The sequence below is a fragment of the Rhinolophus sinicus genome, linkage group LG04 (genome assembly GCF_036562045.2).
Source record: "Rhinolophus sinicus isolate RSC01 linkage group LG04, ASM3656204v1, whole genome shotgun sequence".
Taxonomy (NCBI): Eukaryota; Metazoa; Chordata; class Mammalia; order Chiroptera; family Rhinolophidae; genus Rhinolophus; species Rhinolophus sinicus.
In genome coordinates, this window is record NC_133754.1 from 85,437,897 (window position 1) to 85,460,516 (window position 22,620).

General features: G+C 40.6%; 1 protein-coding gene across 1 annotated transcript in view; it reads right to left on the reverse strand.

The window, feature by feature from the left end:
• The window catches only part of WDFY2 (WD repeat and FYVE domain containing 2), a 171,957-nt gene that overhangs the window by 22,518 nt on the left and 126,819 nt on the right, over window positions 1-22,620 (reverse strand). The window contains exons 6-7 of the mRNA XM_019752158.2: window positions 16,160-16,272; window positions 1,966-2,092 (exon numbers count right to left, since the gene is read on the reverse strand). Of these exons, the coding sequence (XP_019607717.1) occupies window positions 1,966-2,092; window positions 16,160-16,272 (240 nt within the window). The remainder of the gene's footprint in view (window positions 1-1,965; window positions 2,093-16,159; window positions 16,273-22,620) is intronic.

Consider the following 22,620-nt stretch of genomic DNA (forward strand, 5'->3'; position numbering starts at 1 on the left):
AACTGATGCTGAGGACGTTTCCTTCTAGCTCTGTGACACCAGGCAGCCCCTCTCAGGCTAAGACCCGACAGCCCGTCGGAGATAGAGTTCCCTTTGTTACTAAGCTTGAGTTAAACAAAGCACGACGCACGGCCTGCCGTTACGCCTGTGGAAAGCCAGTCCTGACTGCGGCTCCTGATCTCAGCAGCCTGTCTGCCCTACTAGGTCCTAAGGGATGGACCCCAAGTATGGTCCGTCCCATTTTCTAAAAGGCCCAGTTTACATTACTTAGAAACTGGAAGACCTATCAGCTTAGGTTTCATTTTTCTGGGACCGAGAGTCCGAATTTCAACTTTACAGCCTTTTCTTTCTTACCAAACTATAGGTGCAAGTTTCCCAGAACAACACTTTGTGTGAGGACACTCAGCACACAGTGGGGCTGGCAGGGAGCGCCATGACACTCCCACCCTGTGGACGGGTCCTGTAAGCCTGCTGGCAGGTTTCATCAACCTCTGTGCAAACACAAAACTAGTTCTGAGCTCATCTGAGTGAGTCTAACAAATATTACTGATCTTCGTTCAAAACCTGTGCTGTATTTCTCTGAAAGAGCTCAAGGTGACAGGAATTACCCGGCATATTAGATAATAACTAAGTGTTACTACACAGGACTGTGCCTGGCTTCTTTTTCTTCATTTACATGGATGATGTCAACTCCTTCTACATGATCTTGATGCATGTCCCCATGTCATAGAGGGAAATACAATGGAACAATTCCTCTAATGAACTGATGACGAGGTCCAAGTGACCCCACAAGCCAACAGACCACTGGCCCCAGACAACTGGTCTGTTCTCTAATGTGGGAACGAAGGGCTTAATAGCTACTTCTCTAAAACTAAGCTCTAACACTGAAATAACTATTTGTGCACGGGCCCTCCAAAACTGAGTTAGTTCAATAATCCTAAACTGTACATTTAACTACTTAGGAGAATCTTTTAAAACTTGTGTTCCCAGGCAGATTTATAGAAAGACCTAATGTTGCTTAAACCTATCAGTTCATGGGGGCATTACTGACATTTCTTTATGGCTGTCTGGAGTCACTCTTACTATCATTTTTAAAACTTTACGAGTTAAAAACAATTTAGATTAGGTTTAGAGTTCTATAGCAGATCTAAAATTCTTTTCTGCAGCATGAGCAGACTGCCCCGAGGGCCTGTGGGCAACACAGAGCAGGACAAATCAGAGTATGGTCTGAGGGTCGCCAGCGGGGTGCTGTCTGGGCGGCTTGTTACCACGCAGACGCCTGCAGCTCCAGACCGGGGACCGGAATTTCCAAAGACACGGCCCAGGAATGTACTCTAAACAAATTCCTCAGTGACTCTCTGTGTATGGCCAAGTTTGAGAACTGCTCCAAGGAAACACAAAGCTTTCTGTGCTTTTCCTCTCAGCCCCCTGAAATCGGTCCCTTAAGAAAGAAGAGCCTGATATGAATCAAGGCAAGTACCCAATAAATATTTGGTGAAGTACAAAATGTACTGTGTAAGGAAGGATAGTATCTCTCTCCTTTTTCTTAAGCTGCCAGGAATCTTGAAGCCACATTTCACCTCAATTACAGAAATTCTGTATGCCTTCATGACTTGTATATTTAAGCTCTTTTTTCTTTCACTCTCAAATTTTTACTCTTGTAAGAATATATTCTTATAGTCTCCTTATATTGTTCTAATTTTTAACCTTTTATTTATTTGCTGCCATCATTTTATTTTATGGTTTCTGTAAGCACTCTCAAATCCTCTCTGGAATAAAATGGGGTATAAATAAATAAACATACTTACGTACAGATATAAATCAAAGTGGCCATTATTTGCTTTCCTGCCATGTCCCTTACCATACTAAGATCCTGTCACAGAGAAGGAGCCACACTCCTTTGTCCCAGCTTTTAGCAGGGAGTCTTTTCTCGAGAGTTCTTTATAAAAGCACCAGCGGTCTTACTTGTGTCCTTGGAGCTCGATGGCTGTTCCTTTTCTCCCACCGATGTCCCACATGATTACTGAGTGATCGGAGCTGCCCGAGAACAAAACTCGCTGGACGGGGTCCCAACAGAGAGCGGTCACCCCACCTGAGAGACCAGACATAGATGAGCGTTAATCACAGAGTAAGGGTATTATTCACCAAGGAAATGTGAAAGCAAAGGAGTTAGGATCTAGTGCAGTTCCTGGTATACAATAACGTTTTTGTTGAAAAAACAAACAGTAAGTCCCCAAAGAGAAAAAAAATTGGCTCCAAGAATAAAAGTCTCACACTTTAAGCACTCTCCACCCCCAAATTTAAATGTACCATGAAATCAATTACTGTAAAGACCAAAGAAAAATGAAAAATACAATTAACTGATGTTTAAACAATTGACATGATACAAAGAAGAATGGAAAATATTGCACTGTTTGGAAATCTTAGCTATATATTTTTACTGCTCTCTATTTCCTACCCTGACAATAATAGATGAAAAGTAAATAGGGTTTAAAAAAGCACAATTGCTTTTTTATTATTAAACATCAGATATAATTAGACGATAATATCAGAATTTGAAATTTATTTTGCTGTCTTTGGGAATTTAAATTTACAGATCCTGGGCAAATCATTTGCATCTTTTAGCATCAGTTTCGTCAACTCTAAAATGGGGATGATGGTGATATGACTGCTACTACTAATGATATCGCCCTAGCCATTACCTACTTCATACGATTGTGGTGAGAATCAGACGGGAAGAATTACACAGGCCCACTCTGTAAACTGTGCAGATGTTGGGTATCCACAGTACTCTAGTGGTGTGGCTATAAAATATTGACAGATTTTCTTCTCCGGCAGTCCCCTTATAAATCAAACTCCTTGTGCACTGAGAACAATAACAACTTTTTCCATATAAGATGAGCACAAAGCCTGCCAATACTTAAGGATGTGAGAAATACTCATTTTTTACATTATTGAAAAATACTATATTCTGCAAAGAACCATAAACTAGCTTCTTATTTGTTGGAATCTGATGCTTTTCTCTTTTAGAGTGTCAATTTGTTCTAACAAAGTCCTGTACTTTAGAAGCTTTTAGGAAAATTTCTCTTATGTAATTGTCTCAGAAAATCTTTTTTTTTAAGATAAAAAAACAACAACAACCTACTATTTGGAATTATGCTGAATAGTTTCTTCCTATATCTGCACAACATTCAGCTTGTATTTACGAGGTCTGACAATTAAGTTGGCGAACTCATCCTAGAAATAGTGCTACATACCTCATTGCTGAATATCACTAAGGTCACCTTGGAAGTACTCCCCTTGGGAAGCTGTGCACCGACATCAGCACCTAGTCCACCCTTCAAAGCAATTTTGGAACTCTTTTTCTAGAATGGCCATCAGAGGCGTTGTCATATTACCCTTGATGTCTTGAATGTCATCCAAATGTCTTCCTTTCAATATTTCCTTTATCTTCGGGTATAGAAAGAAGTCATTGGGGGCTAGATCAGATGAGAAGGGAGGGTGTTCCAAATCAGTGATTTGTTTGCTGACTATAAACTCCCTCACAGACAGTGCCCTGTGAGCTGGTGCATTGTCGTGATGCAAGAGCCATGAATTGTTGGCGAAAAGTTCAGGTCGTCTAACTTTTTCCTGCAGCCTTTTCAGCACTTCCAAATAGTAAACTTGGTTAACTGTTTGTCCAGTTGGTACAAATTCATAATGAGTAATCCCTCTGATATCAAAAAAGGTTACTAACAGCGTTGCAACAAGTTCGCAAACTTAATTGTCAGACCTCGTTTTCCCGTTCATGTAAGAATAAATATCACTTCCCCCAATGCACATGCGGTAACCAACCCATGTAACTCTCATATCCTCTTCCCTCACCATTTCCTGCCCCTTCAACCCACTTGCGTGCGCGCGCACGCACACACACACACACACACACACACACACACACCAGCACCAAACACAGAGCCGGCAGCAGACAGGCCGTAGTATTGTCTGTTGAATGAATGAAGGAACAGATGAATGAAAACACAAAAATCTCTCCCATTCATAACCCTTATTTGGAACTCTTCTGTGATGCTTACTTAGTCTTTCAAAGCTAAGTATTTCTTCCATCTGTAGATCTCTTCTTCTTTCCCTGCTATTGAATTCCATGATAATGTTTTTCTAAAAAAACATCCTTCAGTATTTGGCACTGTAACAGTCCAGGGTATGCATTCCATTCTGCAAAACATGGTATCTATTCCCACACAGTACCCCAATGGATGACTTTGTTAAATACCTGTGGCGGAGTAAGCTAACTGTCCACCTGCCTCATAGTCCCCCTTCCAGATACAGAGCACTCCCTGGAAAGCTGCTGTCCTGCAAGGACCACACTTACTGGGCCCTCTTGCATCCAGGGGGAATGTGACCAGTTCTCAGCAATGACATCCAGAAATCTCTTCCAGGCCAAGGAAGTTAACATGTCCCTTTTCCACTTTCTCCTCAGGACTCCAAGACCCCAGGGCATGGAGAAACTACATTCTACAAGGAGACTGAATCACCACATGGAAGAGAGCTGTAAGTCAGCAACATCTGTACTGGTTGTTAAATGAGCGAGGAATAAAATTCTGTTGCATTTAGGCACTGAAAGGCTGAGGATAACTTGTTAGGGCAGTCAGCATTACCTTTTACAATGCCATATATTTACTGGACTATTACAGTAAGGCTGGCCCAAGAGGAAGGCAAGGGTCACCGAAAGCTTCATAAATGTCACACTAATGAAACGAACATTAGGCCATTAATATTGATGGCTAATATTCAAATAGAATTTAGTTTCCAGAGCAATCCATCAGAAACTCCAAACTGGTTTTTCTTCCAAAACACATGTAGACTCTAAGCACTTCTTACTATCTCAACTGCTATCCTTGTATGAGCCACTGTCAAAATTCTTGCCTAGAAAATTAAGAAGCATGATGCACCTTTTGTTGTAGAGGCTGTGGAAGAAAAAGGCACTGTCATCGACTGCTGATGAGAATGCAGACCAGCAAAGTGTGGAAGGTCACATCTAACAAAACCATACATGCACTTAGCTTTTAATCCTGCAATCTCACTTCTAGGAATTTATCCTGAAGATGCTGTCACCACTCCCACCAAGTAAGATGAAAATATACATGCACAAGGCTACTGATTTCAGCATTGTTTGAAAAAGCTAAACAACTGGTAACAACTAAAAGCTCGTTTAAGAGAGTGGGTGAATAAACTACGATACATTCACAGAGTACTATGCAGCTATGAAAAAGAATGACGGTCTCTTGTATGGACAGGAAGTCATTTCCAGGCTATACCACAAAGTGAGAAAGGGCAAAGTGCAAAAGAATATCTACATTATGTTACCTTTCATCTAAGAAAAATGGGTAAATGAGAAGTTAGTGAGATTTGTTAATTACAGCAGGTGTGTGGGAAAGACTGGGAATGAAGAAGGGATAAAGCAGTGACACTTTTCATAGTATAGTTTTTTTCTTTGGTTCTGAGTTTTAGAACCATGTTTATATCTCACATACTCAAAAACAAGTAAATAATTAAAATCAACTAGATGTGTGTGTGTAGGAGAGGACCCAAAATGGAATAAAAACAGAAACAAGTGAAACAGTGCATTACAAATGAATGACACAATCATACTAAAGGGGGGCAAGGGAAAAGCGACAAAAGTAACTTTGGAAAAGGGTAATAAGGTTAAATATAAAAAGATCTGCACACAAAAACAGTACTCTAGTTAGTAGGTTTGTATTTCACAGGGCTGTGGATTATATAGGTGAGCAACTCTGAAACTATTTTACTTGTATTCTGGAATCGAGCAACATCATGTGGTACCAAAAACTAAGCTGTGCACAAAAAATGATGGGACATGTGAAAAGCACGCAGGAGCCAATGTGAAGGGGTTCAATGGCCAAATTTGGGGCAATTTGAGCAACAAGATAAATAAATGGTAGTAGAGGATCCTTATACATAGAAATTAATAAGAACCTGTGGGCCTTTTCCAATATAAATAATTGAATAAATAAGTAGGGAAGAAGTGAAAGTTTTTCCTTATAGTACAGTTGCAACTAAAAAGTGTAGAAGGAATAATGAAAATAGAAAAAAAAACATAATTTGGCAATTACCATAGCAATTCTTGTTTCTGGTAAGCATCAGCAATGGATACTAAAATTATTGGGCAGAAATATAATGAGAAACAAAATATTTACATAGTTTGAAAGTATTTCCTTATAAAATACTTACGAATTACAAAGGGTGATCAAAGGGGAGAAACCTGGCAGACACATGCCTTAAGCAAAGCTAACACCAGTAACAGGGAAAATCAGTGCCGTGTGCCCGATATGATGCACTGCATAAGAAGCATCTGATCGCTTTTGTGGTGGTTATTACCAAAAATGCATAACCTGAATTTCACCATGAAATTCATCAGACAAATATCAAACTCAAACGGAAGGACATTCTACAGGGGAGGGACATTCTGGCTAGTATCCAAAACTGCCAAGGTCTGGAAACACAAGGAAAGACTAAAGAACTCTTCCAGATGAAAGGAAACTACGGAGACATTATAACCAAATGCAGCATGTGGTTCTGGGTTGGATTCTGAACCAGAAAAGGATATCAGTGTGATAACTGGAGAAATGGGAACAAGGTCTGCAGGTTAGAGAATATTGTTGTATCAATGTTAATTACCTGATTTTGATACTTGTACCATAATTTTCAAAGATGTTACCATTTGGGGAATATGGGTGAAGGATGTATAGGATGCTGCACTTTTTTGCAAGTGTTTTAATGTCAAAAATTATTTCAAAACGAAAGAAAACAAGAAAAGCCTAAGACTAGAATAGCCTCCTACAAGGTTTCCCTCCTCGCACTTCCGTTCCTACTGTCTATTCTCCACCTGGCAGCCAAAGTGATCACTGAAGAAGCAAAGCAGGTTATGACACCCCCTTCCTCAAATCCCACCTACGGTTTCCATCCCATTTAGAGTAAAACCCCAAGTCCTGCGCATGGCCTTTCATGGCCCTTCACGATCCAGCTGCAGCCGCCTTGAGGCTTCCTCCCCTCCCCTCCTCACCTCACTCGCTCTGCTCTAGCCCCACTGGCCTGCCTGATGTTCCTTTAGCTCGCCAGGCTCATTCCCACCTCAGGGTCTCTGCACTTTGCAGCTTCTGGCTGTGATTCTCTTCCCCTAGATCATCACTGTCTCACTACCTCACTTCACACAAGTTCCTGCTCACATGTCACCTCCTTAGATAGAGCTTCCTGGAACACTCTATCACTGCCTCCTTATTCTTTTCTTTTTCTTCAGAGCATAACAATATATATTTATTTATTGTGTAACACCCCAAACAGAATATAAGCTCTAGGAGGGCTGGGGCTTTGGCTTACTCCCAGGACCTAGAATTCTACCTCATATACTAGGTATGCAATCAGCACAGACAAATGAGCAAATGACTGAATGAAGGAGCAAGTACATGAATGAATGTTCTTCGCTTATGAAACAGGCACCTGACATCTCTTTTTCTCTGGCTAAGCAGCGTTGTTTATGTGACAGCCTTCATCTATTCTATTACTCACACCTTTTAGGTCAGGGAATGCTCATCTGAAGGAGAAGCTCTGGAGATGGTCTTGCTTGACTGGTTAAGCCACTAGGATGAAGGGGATAGAAAAGAGAAAGATGACAAATGCATGATTTCCCCTATAAAACATGTGCTTGTGTCTCCCCACCCCAAATTCTTATGTTGAAACCTAATCCCCAAGATTTGAAAGTGTTTGGGTCACAAGGGTGGAACCCTCATGAATGGGACTAGTGCCCTTACGAAAGAGACCTCAGAGAGCTACCTCACCTGCTTCTGCCATGTGAGGTTAGAGCGAGAGGGCAGCCATTCATCAACCAGGAAGTGGACCCCACCAGACACTGACCACCAGCACCTTGTTCTTGGGCTTCCCAGCCTCCAGAATAGTGATAAAAACTATTGTTCATAAGCCACCCAGCCTGGCAGTCTGTTACGGCAGCCTGAACAGACCACAACAATGTATAAAATGGGTAACTCAGTTATTGCTTTAACTTCTTTAAAGCAGCATGTCAGATTTTAATAATGGTGGCCACTGGTAAAAAGAATGGTTAGAAAGGCTTGTTTGACTTATTTAAAGACTTAGGTTATTCATTTTATCAGAATAAATAAACATGGAAATACTTGAATAGAACTTACTGTGTGCCGCATGATAAAGACCTTCCAACTTCCGCACACACACCCACATCTACAAACACCATAAGGCCTTCTGGCCTTTGTCGGGGACTATGGGATGAGGATGGTTTACGGTGAAGAGAATGGAGGTTTAGTTATGGTAGTATAAGTACACAAGCTCTGGAATCAGATTCGAGGCTCAAATTCTAGCTTTACCCTGATTAGGTATGTGATCTCTGGCAAGTTATTTAATGTCTTTGTGCCTCAGAATTCTGTCTGATCTGTAAAACAGGGCTGATAATAGTGTTGTTGAGATTAAATAGTTAGCGTATTACAAGCACACAGAATAGCGCTTAGCACATGGGACGCGCCCAGCAAATGTCAGCCCTGATTCACTGCAGGAGACCTCATCTCTACCATCTCTGCGACACTGTCCGTTGCTCAGTCAGCCTTTAGGCAGTGACCTGCTTGTTCCTATGCTTGCCCAGCCATTATGAGATCAGTTAAAGTTTTAGAAACAAGACCAATCTCTAGTTTTCCCAATTACATCAGTCTGTAAGATGCTAGAGCTGAGAAGGGGAGTTCTTCATAACAGAGTTAGGAAGGGAAAATAGGTAACTAGGTCAAAGCAAATCAGTGTACACTCAGCACCCTCCCAAGGCTCAGAGTATTACACTGGGCTTCAGTAAGAGTGGAAATGAGGAAGGAAAATCTGAAAGACAGGCAAAAGGATGGGACTAGGGAAGGAAACAAATACCTTCAGGGTCCCATCCCACATCGAAGTAACATCCAATGGGATTTATTGGAGGTTGGCTTATAAATTGTAAGCCACAGCATTCATTTTAAATCAGTTCAACAAACACAGATTGAGCATCTTCTGTATGGTAGGCACTGTGCTAAGCTCTGTGGATATAATCAAATCAAGGAAGACTCAGACCCTACGCCAACACAAATGTCCGATGGTCCAGAGTAAGATGGTGGGATTCATTCTGAGAACAAGAAGGGCACACACATCGTGTTCAGTGGAGCCATTCTCTCATGGGACATATGGCTTCTCCTTCTACCTGGAGTTCCAGTCCTACCTTCTATGACCCGAGTAACTTTTTCTCCCTCTTCACGTCTTCTCTCGCCAGCCCCCCAATCTGCACGAAGTTGCCACCTCTGTGAGTGTCTCTCCTGTCACACTCACCCACTGTATCAAACTGGTTGGATTAGAAATCTGTGCCCACAGTAGATGTTAGGTTCCGAATCTTTGCATTCAAGCACAGTGCACAGTGCCTGGTACACAGAAGGTGCTCCATAAATGTTTACTCACCTGGCCTGTTGAATGGATGGCAGAGAGGAATGGGAGGGCAATAAACCCGAGCAATAAAGCATCAATACAGAGGCATTTGGCGGAGCCTTGCAGTTGGGGGCCAGCGGGAAGGCAGCACGCTGAGAGACACGGAAGGGCACAGAGAGATAGAGAGAAAGCGGCTAACTAAGCAGCTTCTTCCTTCCTGGGTGTTTCTGCCTCTGTCAGCAGCCAGAGCTTCCTGCTGAACAGCACTTTCTACCGAACACTTTTGGCAGGAAGGGAAGGCAGCCAGCGCCATCAGGTAAGCCTGCATTCCAGAGCAGGGCTGACACATGCTCCTCCTGTTCGGCCCCACACCCAGGGCAGCCTCCTTGCCCTCCGTAACAGGAGAGTGAGAGCCAGGGGCTGCAACGCTGTGGATTTCCAGGGCTTGTGATGCTTTGAATGACAGAAATCATGTCTTCCATTTTGTTGGACTTCACTTCCGATGACTCCATCTTTCCGCCCCCTCCCCCATGTTTCATGACATGCTTCTCCCTGCCTTTGACCCCTACGATGTGACCTACAGAATAATTTTTAACATAAAGGAATTCATTCTTAAAAATAAAGATTTTAATCATGATAAAATTTATCTGTACTATTATGTACTCCCATGAAAGTAATTTTCAATGGCTGCATAATATACCAACACATGGACGTACCTTAATTTATTTCACTTATTAGATTTTTCTCAACTTTTAACTATTACAGGTTTTGTTAAGATGAATATATTTTGAAACATAAACACTTGTTCACATTTCTATTTAAAGAGATTCCCAAATGTGGAACCAGATCGAAGAGTATAAACATTTTAAAAATTTTAATACACGTTACCAAAATGCTTAGTGAACTAATTTTTTTGGAGACTTTTACAACATATCTTGCAAAGCTAGATTATGTAGAATGCTGCAAAGCTAGGGCTGGAAACTGTTGGTTCTGTCTTTACCACAATGTGACTGGGACCCCACTAAGAGCGTTCTATCACACCCTGCAAGGTGAAGGTGTGTTGGCTAATGTGGCTAAAGTAGAGCCATCTAAGTAAGTCTTCAGACCATGAAGTCTCCTGAGTAAAATACCTGACCTTTCAGTTACTGCATTTTGCTCTAGGTTGAAGTGATGAGTGTTTCTGTAAAGCTAAATGTGCTCTATCTCTAGGCTACAGCTTCCTCCTGAGACCCACAAATGGACAGCCAGCTGTCTCCCTGCCACCTTCCCAGGGGCGTCTCTCGGTCAGACCCAGTTTAAAGCATCATGATACTCTCTCTAAAGCCTGCTCTACCTCCAACATTCCTGGTTTCAGGAAATGGCATCACCATCCACCCAGGTGCTCCAGACAGAAACCTGGGAGCCACTCCTACCCCAATCACCAAGTGCTGCTGACTCCTCTTTTCCTCAATAGATCTCGAATCCCTCCTCTCTCTATGCCCACTGCCATCTCCCTCCCCAGTCCAAATGAAAGTCCCCTTTCCTAGCGACTCCAGCAGTTGCCTTCCTTCTAAATGGTTCCTTCCTTCCTCACATGGATTCTTGTCCCCACTCAGTCCACTACCCACTGCTGCCAGTGATTTGTTAAAATGGAAACCAGGTTGCCACCCTGCTTTCCCTTCATCGCTGGTTTCCCACTGCCTGAGAACAATGTCTGAGGTTCTTAACACTGCCTGGAGGGTCAACTTGTACTTCTCTCCCCAGGCTCTTCGTAGGGGCCATTTGACTTCATTCAGCTGCTCACACTTTCCCACCCCAAGCTTCACACCTGCTTCACACATCTGGGGGATGTTCTCACACCTGGGTATCTCCTCCTTCTCCACAGGGTGTGTTTACACACCACTTCCCTGAAGCCTCTAGGAGAGGCCCTCCTGTTATCTGCTCCCCATGTGGCCTGCGCACAGCATCAGGCTTCACAGCACCTGCTACACTCATATTTTGATTATCTACAATTATTGGTTTAATGCTTGTATTCCATGACTGGAAGTTGAATAAAGCAAGCATTATGCTTTTTACCTATGTAATCCAGCATTTATCATATACAGAACTAATGACTTGACTGACTCTTGATGAAAATATGCATCTATTATACTTTACATCTATGTACCTATTATATTTTATATAAACTGGATTGATTGAAAGCCTCTATTGTAAATGAAAATTACGTTTGCAATTTAATTATTTGAATTTTGATATTTACGCTAAATGATACCTTTCCTTGTTTTAGTTATTTCTGTTATAGTTATACTGCCATTTTCAATAATTCAGTTAATGAAAAAGTCTGTATTTAATTTTTCATTAATTAGTATGCTTGGCAGATTTACATTCAAGCCCTCCTGTTTTCTAAAATATTTATACTAATCAAAAAATTCTTAGAAGTAAAAGAAAAAAATATTCATTGATACTATGAATTCCCAATGGTCAAAATTTGATTTTTTTCCCCTTTTGTTCAAGTCAGTGTAGGACTTTCTGGTAGAAATACATTAGAATTTCTGCATAAATAGCGAAGAACTATGATACTTGGCAGTTAGTTCCATAAATAAAACCAGCAGAGGGAGCATAAGAATATAAAACTAGTTTTCTAAGTCCTCATGGATTAGTAAATGCTATGTTTGGCCTCTGGGTATGACTTAGGCTGATTCCATCATAACCCACATTTTTGTTATGACCTTCTGTACTGTAACAGAGAGTGATGGGTGGATGGTTATGACTCTGTACACATACCAAAGACTTGTCTGCTTTGAGTTTAAATCTGGACTGATAAGACCCCCAAGATCCCTCTGTAACATATCTGGGTTCATCTTAAGGTCTTTGTTTGGCGGGTAGAGGAGTGAGGAGATTAAACTAATCCTTTTCCAGAATTGTGTCTGGCCAAGCTTGGGACCTTCCAAGGCCCAGAATGGGCCAACTATATAGGAAGGGCTTGACAATGTTTCAATAACCATGGAATCTCTTAGATGTCCTTGCTCTAGTTTAAAGGAATGAGTTGTGCTGTAGCCAGGTTGGCAGTGGGTGGATAGTACTGTCCAGGAATAACAGCAAGTCAAATATATGACCTGCTCCATTCACCTTTGTGTTAGTGACCTTCCTGGGCCATGTCCTGTCTTCCTCAGAGAAGCTCATGATAAAATCCTATCAAAATGCTTTAAGTATTTGGAGAAAGAAAAGACCCAATGTCAAGGCAACATTTTATATTAGAACTTGCAAAACATGAAACCCTTGGGCCACATGTGGCCCCCACACACTGGTGAGAAGCAGCTACATGCACCTTTTCTGACCTGGAGACAAGCGATACAGCACTCAGCTCATTCCCATCATCCACCACATGGTGAACTCCTGACTACTAAAGAAGCTAAAAGGTCAGGCCACCTCTGCCTAAACCAAGTCTGGGAGCTAGCAGTCCATTACCAGGCCTGCTGAGTCTACCACCTAAGTTCTACCTTGGGTTCATCCACTTCTTGCTTTCCCATTACCACGGCCACATTTCAAGGGACTAGCTTTCCAATCACCTCCCTACTCTACTGCCAGAACAATCTTTTAAAATCTGATCAGGTAACATCCTTGCTTAAAACGCTTTGATGGTTTCTCACTGACATCAAGAAAATGCCCTCAGTAATCGGAACTGCCTTTTACTTCCTTTCTGGCTATTCTCACCTCATACTCAATGTTCCAGCCAAAAAGATTTAGTAGGGTTTCCCAAGGGACCCATGTTCTTGCAAATTTGCAGGCCCTGGACCATACCTGTTTTCTCTGCCTGGCTTGCTCTTCTCACTTTTTCAGGAGTAACTCAAAACTTACTCCTCCCCAAATATCTTAACACAAGCCACACCTCCCCCTTGAGGCCTTCCCCGACTAATTCCCACTCCCATGCAAGCCTGGCACCCATTCTGTTTTCCTGGAAGCACTTGGGGTCTGCTTCCTCACTGCCTTTGACGTCGTGAGGTGGAATTACTATTTAGCTTCTGCCTCTCACACTGGGCAGTGAGGAATCTGAAGACGAGACTGTGCCTTTTATTTCTGTGACAGGGAGTAGTGGCTGAGGTCAACAGGGAGAGTACAAAGTGTAAAGAGATGAGGGTCCCAGGCAGAACCGAAGAAACCAAAGAGATGAGAAAGGGCAATCAAAGACGCAGAAGAAAACTAGGAGAGCACAGGTCACAGAAGCCAAAGGAGGGCAGTTACAAGTGGGAAGGAATGGCCACAATGTGAAACGCCACCGAAAGGTTTATGTAGGACATGCTTTAAAACACGTCTACTGGATTTAGCAACCAGCAGGCCAGTGGCCATCTCAGGGAGAGCAGTTTAAGTGGAGTGATGAGATAGGCCAAATTGCAGGTGGCTGGAAAGCAGATAGGAGGTAAAGAATTTGAAGCAGCCGGGAAAACAATATTCTTTTCAATATTCTTTTAAGAGTTGCTATTTGCTACAACATGGATTATGCTAAGTGAAGAAAGCTAGTCACAAAACAACATATACTATGTATAACTCCACTCACAGGAGGTACCTAGAGCAGTCAAGTTCATAGAGACAGAAAGCAGAATGGTGGGTGCCAAGGGCTGGGGGGGGAGTCAGTGTGTAATGGGTATAGAATTTAGGTTTTGCAAGATGAAAAATGTTCTGTAGATAGGTGGTGATGATAGTTGCAAAAAAATGTGAATGTACTTAATAACACTGAACTGATTAAAAATGATTAAAATGGTAAATTTTAGATTATGTAGGTTTTACCACAATTTTTTAAAAAAGGAAAAAGCATTGCTGTTAAGAGAATAAGATGGAAATTGCTACAACAGGACATGGGACTGAGAGGGTTTTTACTTGTGTCTTTTTTTAACAGAGAGGCCTGTTAAGTTTTTTAACAGAAACTTGACCATGTTAATAAATTGAGAAGTGAGTTGTTAGTCAAAAGGGAGAAGGGAATGAGTTTTGGTGCGGAGACCCCGGGGACTGAGCCTGGGGCCGGAGGACAGCAGGATCCTAGACGCAGCAGGGCAAGAGATGAGGGGGTAGATAATTTGTTTATTGATGAGGGAATACGGGATAGGCAAGGAAAATATTCTTTAACACGTTGCATACGGATCACGAGAATCTTCGTTTTTTCTGAGCGGATTTTTATGAGAGATGTAAACCCCGCCGTACGCAACATGTTAAAAAGCTTCTATCTGATAACATCTATCTTTCTTTGAAGGAGGATGCTAAGGGATGGGAAGGCGTGGGACTTAGGGAGAGTGACGAGGGTCTGAGAAAGCTGTTGACGGGAGCAGGAGGAGTGCACTGCAGATCTGTAGAGGTTATTATGTGGAGGAATTATGAGGCCATTCCTGAGTGGACGGGAATGATGAATTTGCAGTGGTAATGATGGGCTAAGACTCAGTGTGCCTTGCGGCTGGGTATGGACCCCAGTGGCTGACAGCACAAGGAGAGAGCGTGAATACTAAGTGAATCACGGACAAGGCTTACCGAGAAGGAAGGCTGAGGGGCCCTGAGCTGAGCATGTTGGGAAGCATGTGGCTGAAGTGACTGGGAAGGAAGGAGAGATGGGGTAGACACAGGGGAACGTGGGACCGGACTTCTCAGCAAGGGCAAGAGCAAGTGGAGGTGGAGTAAGGGTTTAGGGAAGTAAAAGATTAGGAGACTGAAGTTAGCGGTGAAACACGAGATTAAGATTCCTGAGGTGGGACAGTTCTGGGTCCCTGCTTGGCCAGGGTTCGGTGGCTAAAAAGAGAAATCCAATCAGGAAGACCCGGGTCCTTGATACAGGGGATGTTTCTGTGTGTTCTTCCTCCCAAAGGCAGAGATAATTCAGATGATCTTTTAAGATTCTTTTTCCCTGGATTCAATTTTCTCTTTAACTGCATTCCTTTTTTCCCCTTTAGGAAATCCCTTATGAGCTAGGTAGGTACTATTCCATTTTATATCCTCATTCACCTAGTTTTGTACTTGTATGACATCCAAACTCAATATTAACTTGTTCTGTACTAAAGCATGGGTTGGTAATCTGCAGAAGACACAAAAGCCCACCAACAACCATGAAAACAGGCAGTGACTCATTTTCCAGTCAATTATCACATACTGAAAATACTAGTGAAAAATTAATCATCATCTATTCAACTCTTTCAAAGGCCAAGCGTGGATATTTTATCTAACCTTGTTAATGGCACTGAGCAGACCAGTGCCATAAAGGGGGCCTTAGGTTTTAAACTAAAAAGAGCCCAAAAGGAAGTCAAAGAGGAACTTGTACCTTTTTATGCAACCTGGCTACCCATGATGAACATATTTTTCAGATGAGGCAGCTGTCCTTTGTCTTTCTGGGGTTTGAGCAGTTGCCACATAGCCTGAAACAATAGCTCATCAACACATGCCAACACTGGCTTTCTCCAGGGCACCATGACAAAGAACCAAATCACCAACATTTTCAAGATAGATTGGTTTCTCTTTTGTTTGGATTGATGCAGAATATTTTTGACATCATTTTTGACATTTTACTGAACCATTCTGAAATCAGTTAAGTGTATCATGTGTATCTTTGCACGAGCCCAGAGTGTACCTTGTCACTCTCACAACATGCCATCTGAACACCAGCACAGGCGGCAGGTGCCAGTTCACTGAGCAAGCAAGCAGAACATGGAGATTTTGCGTTCAATCCCACCTGTGTGTCCTCTGAATGTTGTGACCAGGGTGCAGTTTTCTTGCTCCAGTTTGAGGATGGTTACTTGGCCTGAATGGTCACCAATAAACACATGCCGGGTTTCAACATCAAATCTATCATGTAAGCATTAAGGATTGTTTTTCAAAATTGAGTGGAAGGATTTACAAAAATAAATAAACATAAGAAACATGCAAGTCTCATCTGAGAAAAACTTGGACATAATGCTGAAAGACACAAAGGATATAACAAAATGAAAGAAAGACACAGTGGTATTATTGGACAGTAAGGCTCAACACGATAAAGATGTCAATTCTCATAACATGAATTTATAAATTTAATATAATCCCTATAAAAAATACCATGTTTTTTCCTAGAGTTAGATATGTTAATTCTAAAGTTTATACAGAAAAATAAATAAGCAAGAAGAGCCAGAAATACTCCAAAAATAATAGTAACATGGTATGTGACATGGGAAGGCTAGCCCTACCAGATAGTGAAAACATGCTGTAAAATCTCTTTAACTAAAAGTGAGATATTGGTGCATAAATGGACAAACAGATCAATGAAACAGAATACAAAGTCTAGAAAGTAACCCAAAAGCATATAGACATTTGCTATATGTCTAATAAAGGTGGCTCTTTATTTATGAATAAGGAAAAGATGGATTAGAAAAAAAGATACTGGTACAGACTGAATAGTCATTTGGAAAAATAAAACAGGATCTGGATTTCACATTATATACAAGGATAAATTCCAAATGAATTAGAGATCTAAATGCAAAAAATTAAAAATATGAGTTCTAGATGGGAGAATTCCTTTATAACCTTGGAGTGGGAAGAGCTATTACTACTGAAAAACAAAACAACAAACAAATACCATAAGCAAAGCTAAAACACAAATTGGAAAAAATAGTTGCAACTTATATCACAAAAGGCCCAAATCCCTAATAGATAAAAAGAGCAACCAAGAAGAAAAAGATCATAAACCTAATAGAAAAATAGGCAAAATATATAGATGGATAGTTTAAGAAATAAAAATGGTGCTGTGCAAAAAAGAATTAACCTAGCAGGTCTGATGGCTGTCCTTTGAAAGGCTGCCTACAAGGCTGACACGGCATCTGGGAACTTGGATTTCGGGAGTGTTCCCACCGTTGACAGATAGGAGTAGCTCACTGTGCCTTAACTGTATAAACAATATGGTTCATGCCAAATACCTGCTTTCCTTCTGGAAGTCTGGAAGTTTGGTACATGTCAGGCAGAGGTTGCCTACGTGACCAGTCTGTAGTAAAAATGCAAGGCACCGAGTAGTCTCTAGTGAGCTTTCCTGGTTGGTAACGTTTAGCAATGCTACCTCTAGAGAACTGTCCCAGAGATAAACTGGCAAAACAACAACAAACAAACAAACAAAAACCCTGACAGGACACATGCCTGAGGCTATTCATTCCATATTACTGTAATAGCTAAAATTTGAAAAAACGAAAAATTCATCAAAAGGGGACTTACTGAGTTAACTATGATACATCCATGCACTAGAATCCTATGCAGCTGGAGAGAAACAAAAGACCTTCATACCAAAAACAAACTGACATGGAGTAACTTTGAGGATATATTATTAAGTGGAGAAAAAAAGTCAAAGTATATAAGAGTTTATATGCTATACTACCTTTGTGTAAGGAAGGAGGAAATACAAATATAAGTGTGTGTGTTATATTTAGAAAAGGAAGAACTGGAAAAATAAATCAAGATCTAACAAGAACGGATGCCTATGGAGAAGGAAGAAACAGACTGAGGGGACAGAGATGGTAGTGAGACTTCTCTCTTGTTATATCGTTTCTATTTTGGAATCTTGTAATTATTTTACACATTAAAAATATTTATAAAATTAAAAGAAAAAAATCCCCCAAATTGACAATAAAGTAAAATGTATGAACCTAACTATCAAATTGGTGCTATAACCATGTAGTTAATAGAATTATTTCAAGTGACTTCAAAACACAACATTTTGACTGTATGTCCTTCGTAGAATATATTCTAAGGACAAAGAGAATTATGAAGAAACCTAGAATCTCATTCAGAAGTCTTGTTATTATAATATTACTATTATTATTTTAAACAACTTAAATATACCGCAGGATAAAGCAAATAAGAAATTATGTTAATGTTTTAGGAACCAAGATTTTTTAGTCCAAGATCAAGTACAAAAACGAAGTAAAAACCTTCTATATTAATATAATATTAAGTTTGAATTAGGAATATTATATGAACTGATCATTTACTTTCTTTTTAAAAATACACATACATATATTTCCTAGCTGTCTCCGAATACTATTCCTCACTAAAAGTGGCTGATCGTAGGACTGTGACAGGAAGGTACAAGATGAGCTTAATACAGTTGTGACAGAAAGCAAGGAAACTATTGGAGGCCATGGGGTTGTACCAAAAAGACATGGGAGCCAATATGATTGGGCTCTTAAATTGGCCAAAGATGGGACAATATGAGCATTGGAAAAGAAAAAAAAAAGGCAATTTATTGAAATATACTAATGCATTATTAAAAAGCAAACAAATCCTAAGAGTTTATAAAAATGCTCAAGAATAAAAGATCCCTATTAGAGGTAACCAGGGCACTAAATCTCTATCAGAAAATGAGCAATCGAAGAGACATAATTAAGAATTCATGTTGCTTTTCCTGTATTAATTGTATTTCAGGATAATCAAATAACCCAAGTTAAATCAGGTACTGTTCTACTTGATAACAGAATTCCAACTAATACATGTGCAAAAAATTGATTATAGAATAATCATTTTGCAACACTAATGAAAGAACTGGTTCAGGCAAAGATCAGCAATGGATGACACCATTGCATGAAAGGCTAATGGGAAGGACCACACTGCAGGGAATGGCTGTCAACACCTGCAACACTGATCAATCCTGGCCTCACTGGAAGGGTGACAATCCCACACCATGGGCTGCCTGCTGTGAAGCAATACGGAGCTCAACAGCACCATCTCCAAGTGTTCTTAGCCAAAGCTGAACCTGAACTGAATCAAGATTTGAGAGGCAACTTTCAGTTTACAGCAATATATGGGATACTGGGTAGATAGAAGAACAGGTTAAATGGCATATGAGAAAGCAGAAATCAATTAGTATGTGGGACTGTCTGTAGGAGAACTGACTGGGTATCTCCACAGGGGCATTAAAAAAAGGGTGGGGTCACTGCTCTAGATTGAGAGATGGAGGAGATACGACATCCTTATCCAACTGTGGACCTTGTCTGGACCCAATTTCAAACTAACCCACTGCAAAAAGCCATTTTAGAAACAGTACATGAAATTTGAAAATTGACTGATTATTCAACAATATCAAGGAGTGATTATAAATTTGGGGGAATAATAATAGCATTGTGATAATTGGAAAAATGTCCTTATCTTTTAGAGGTGCACAATGAAGTATGTAAGGATGGAATGACAACGTCTGGAATTTGCTTTAAAATACTCCAGCAAAAAGAGAGAGAAAGCAAAAAGGGATAGAAGAATCAACAGCGGATCTGAGTGATGATTATGACTGCCCGTTATACCATTTTTTCCAATTTAGTACGTTTTGAAAATTTTCAAAAGACATTTTAAAGAAAAGTGAAAGAAAGCAAGGCATATCAAATTCTTCCAGTCTCAAGAACAAAGGAGAAAAGTTATATTCTACACACAAGTAGATCTATGTAAAACATTATTAAGATCTATATGGAATAAGATCACTTAAATTTATCTTGATTCATTATAAGAACACAGACGAAAAAGCACTCAATTTGTGATACCCCAAAGTCCTTATAATTATAGGTAAATAGTAGAATTCTATGAAAAAACACACATATATGAACTCAACAAAAGCTATTTGGAAGAGGGCTGAAATAAAATCATTGTACAACCTCAAAGCCAGAGTGATTGGCATTAAGTGTGATATGAGGAAATATGAAAATCAAGGTAATCTTAATAGCTGTTCAGTACTCTTTCCCTGACTAGGAATGGATGTATGAGACTACTTGGTAGAAAGACATTTTACTACATAGGGTGACATATTGAAAATATCTCCAACATGAATAGAATCTTAAAATGAGGAGTACCTGAATTATTCTTGTGGAAGTATGAAAAATGTGATCAAAGTATGATCAAATGACAAGACTGAAAGGTGAGGCTACAGTAGTCACAAATTTACAGATTAGGAAGTGAAGTGGGGAAGGAAACAGTTATTTCCTAACACCATCCTGCCATGGGACCTGTAGAAAATACCTTCGGCTCTGCTGTATCTAGCTGTGCAGAGGGCTAGGGAAAAGATTACAATACCCAAGTTCTAATACTGGTGCTGCCAGGTAACAGTCATGTGACCGCGAGAAAGTCACTTAAGCTATCTGATCCTCTCTGAGCCTTAGTTTTTCCACTTTACTGTTTCGATGGCGAACAAAGTAACATTATGTAGAAGCACTATGTAAATGGTCAGGGACTGCAAAGGCAAGTTACTCTTTTTCCTCTCCTCTGCATTATCATTATTATTATTACTGGTGGTGGTGATGGTGGTATTATAGGTCACTTCATATTTGAAGCTTCAGCTATTTAGCCAAAGCAACCAAAGTGTTTGAGGTTATTCAGAAATTGATAATTCAATTTGTAAACTGGTCGGTCTGTCTTTCTTTGTTTCTCTATTTCAATTTTGGTTATTTTTATTACATTATTACTCTCCACTAAGAGGCCTGAAAGGAGAGAAAAAATGCTGAATTCAGTGTGATTTATTCTGTCACTTGTTGGCTTGGATGAATGACTGAGGTGGAGATGGGAAAGAATTAGTTAATCGTAAAAGAAGTCTCTTATCTATACCACCAGTGTCCATAATGAAGAGAAATTGGGGTAATGATATTGTTCTGAACATCTTGTTGTTGCAGATCTGCTTTTTCTTTCCCTTAATACTAAAAACAAAACAAACAACTACAAAAAAATATGGAAGGTGGCAGAAAGAGAAAAGGAGCGAGGGTGGAGGGTTCCCATGAGAAAATGTGTTTAAAAACTGAATTTTAATGTGAAGCCCAACACTGTAGGGGTTGCCTGTTAACGACCTGCACCAGGCAGCTCCCAAAGAAAAACCTCCAGCCTTGAGAAAGTCACGTGGTTCTGGGCTGGGACTCTGGCAAAAGCAGCACTGTTATGCCATCAGTGTGCGGCACTGGAAAATTACCACGAATAATATGCTCCCGGGAGCCAGAGCTGGCACTGTAGCTCCAAAATTGGAGCTAGAGGCAGAGTTGGAGGAGATGAGGGAATCTTCTGGAAGGGCCTGTCTGTAGTATTATAGCTCCCCTCCACCTTAATAGCAAATTTAGACTGGGGTGGTCATGGACACTGGGAAATGAAGCCACAGGTTTTCACACATACACAAAGGCTTTTGATAACCACTCACATAATTTTTATGCTTGGTAAACCACATGTGGTATGGTCAAAGGAAACAGTCAGAAAATGAGGATGACTTTTGGCGATGTCTGAAGAGACACAAAGACTACCACAGTCAAGACAAGTTTAATTCTGTGTGTTGTATTTTATTTTTCATTTTCAGATAGTTTAAAAAGTAAACTTCTTAAGGGCAAGATGTGTATTTTTTTCTATACTCCTTGGTTTGGTTGAGTGATATAGAAAATATATTGCCGGGTTGGGCTAATGATACAGAAACCAGCATATTGAGAACAAGTTATATTGGTGCCATTGGTTCTGTTCTCGAAGGGGTAATGCAGTACAATGGGGGGGAAACAGCAGTCCAAGCAGAAGACGTGGGTTCTGGCGGTGATTTTCCTGCATACCAGCTGGGGGGCCACACATAAGGCCCGTGACTCTTTCTAGGCTTCAGCTGACTCATCTATAAAATGAGGAGTTAGACTGGATGATATCTAAGGGTCCTTCCAGCTCTAACACTATAAGAAACCATTAATCTACTGTCAAGAGAGTTCATGTATGTCAATTCAAGCATTTAACTCATCTGAACTGGCTTTTAGAAAGTAAACTTTGGAGTTTCTTTTGACGGGTGGTATCACCCTCTCAAAGATAAGTTGGTCCTGCTCTCACTCCATTCCTATCGCCCTCGCTTCTGGGCTTCCTGGTAATTTGCCACTTTTACAAGCTTCTATGAAGACATTCTTAGTTTCTTCATCTTGTCCTTCCAATGAAGAAAATAAGAGTGACATTAGGCTACACACACACAAACATAGCTACTGCCACATGTCTACAAGGAAACAGCAAAGAACTTTTTCAGATTGTTGAGAATCACTGCACAGGCATTTTACAAATGAGATGAAAATCTGAAAGCAAGTCTTACCATTTCTCCCTTCTTTGGCTGACACGTGATTTGTTTCTACCTATTTCTTCATTTGCCAGAAGGTGAACAGAGTTCTGTGCTTTTTAAATTAAGAAAGCCAGGGCTGGGACGGC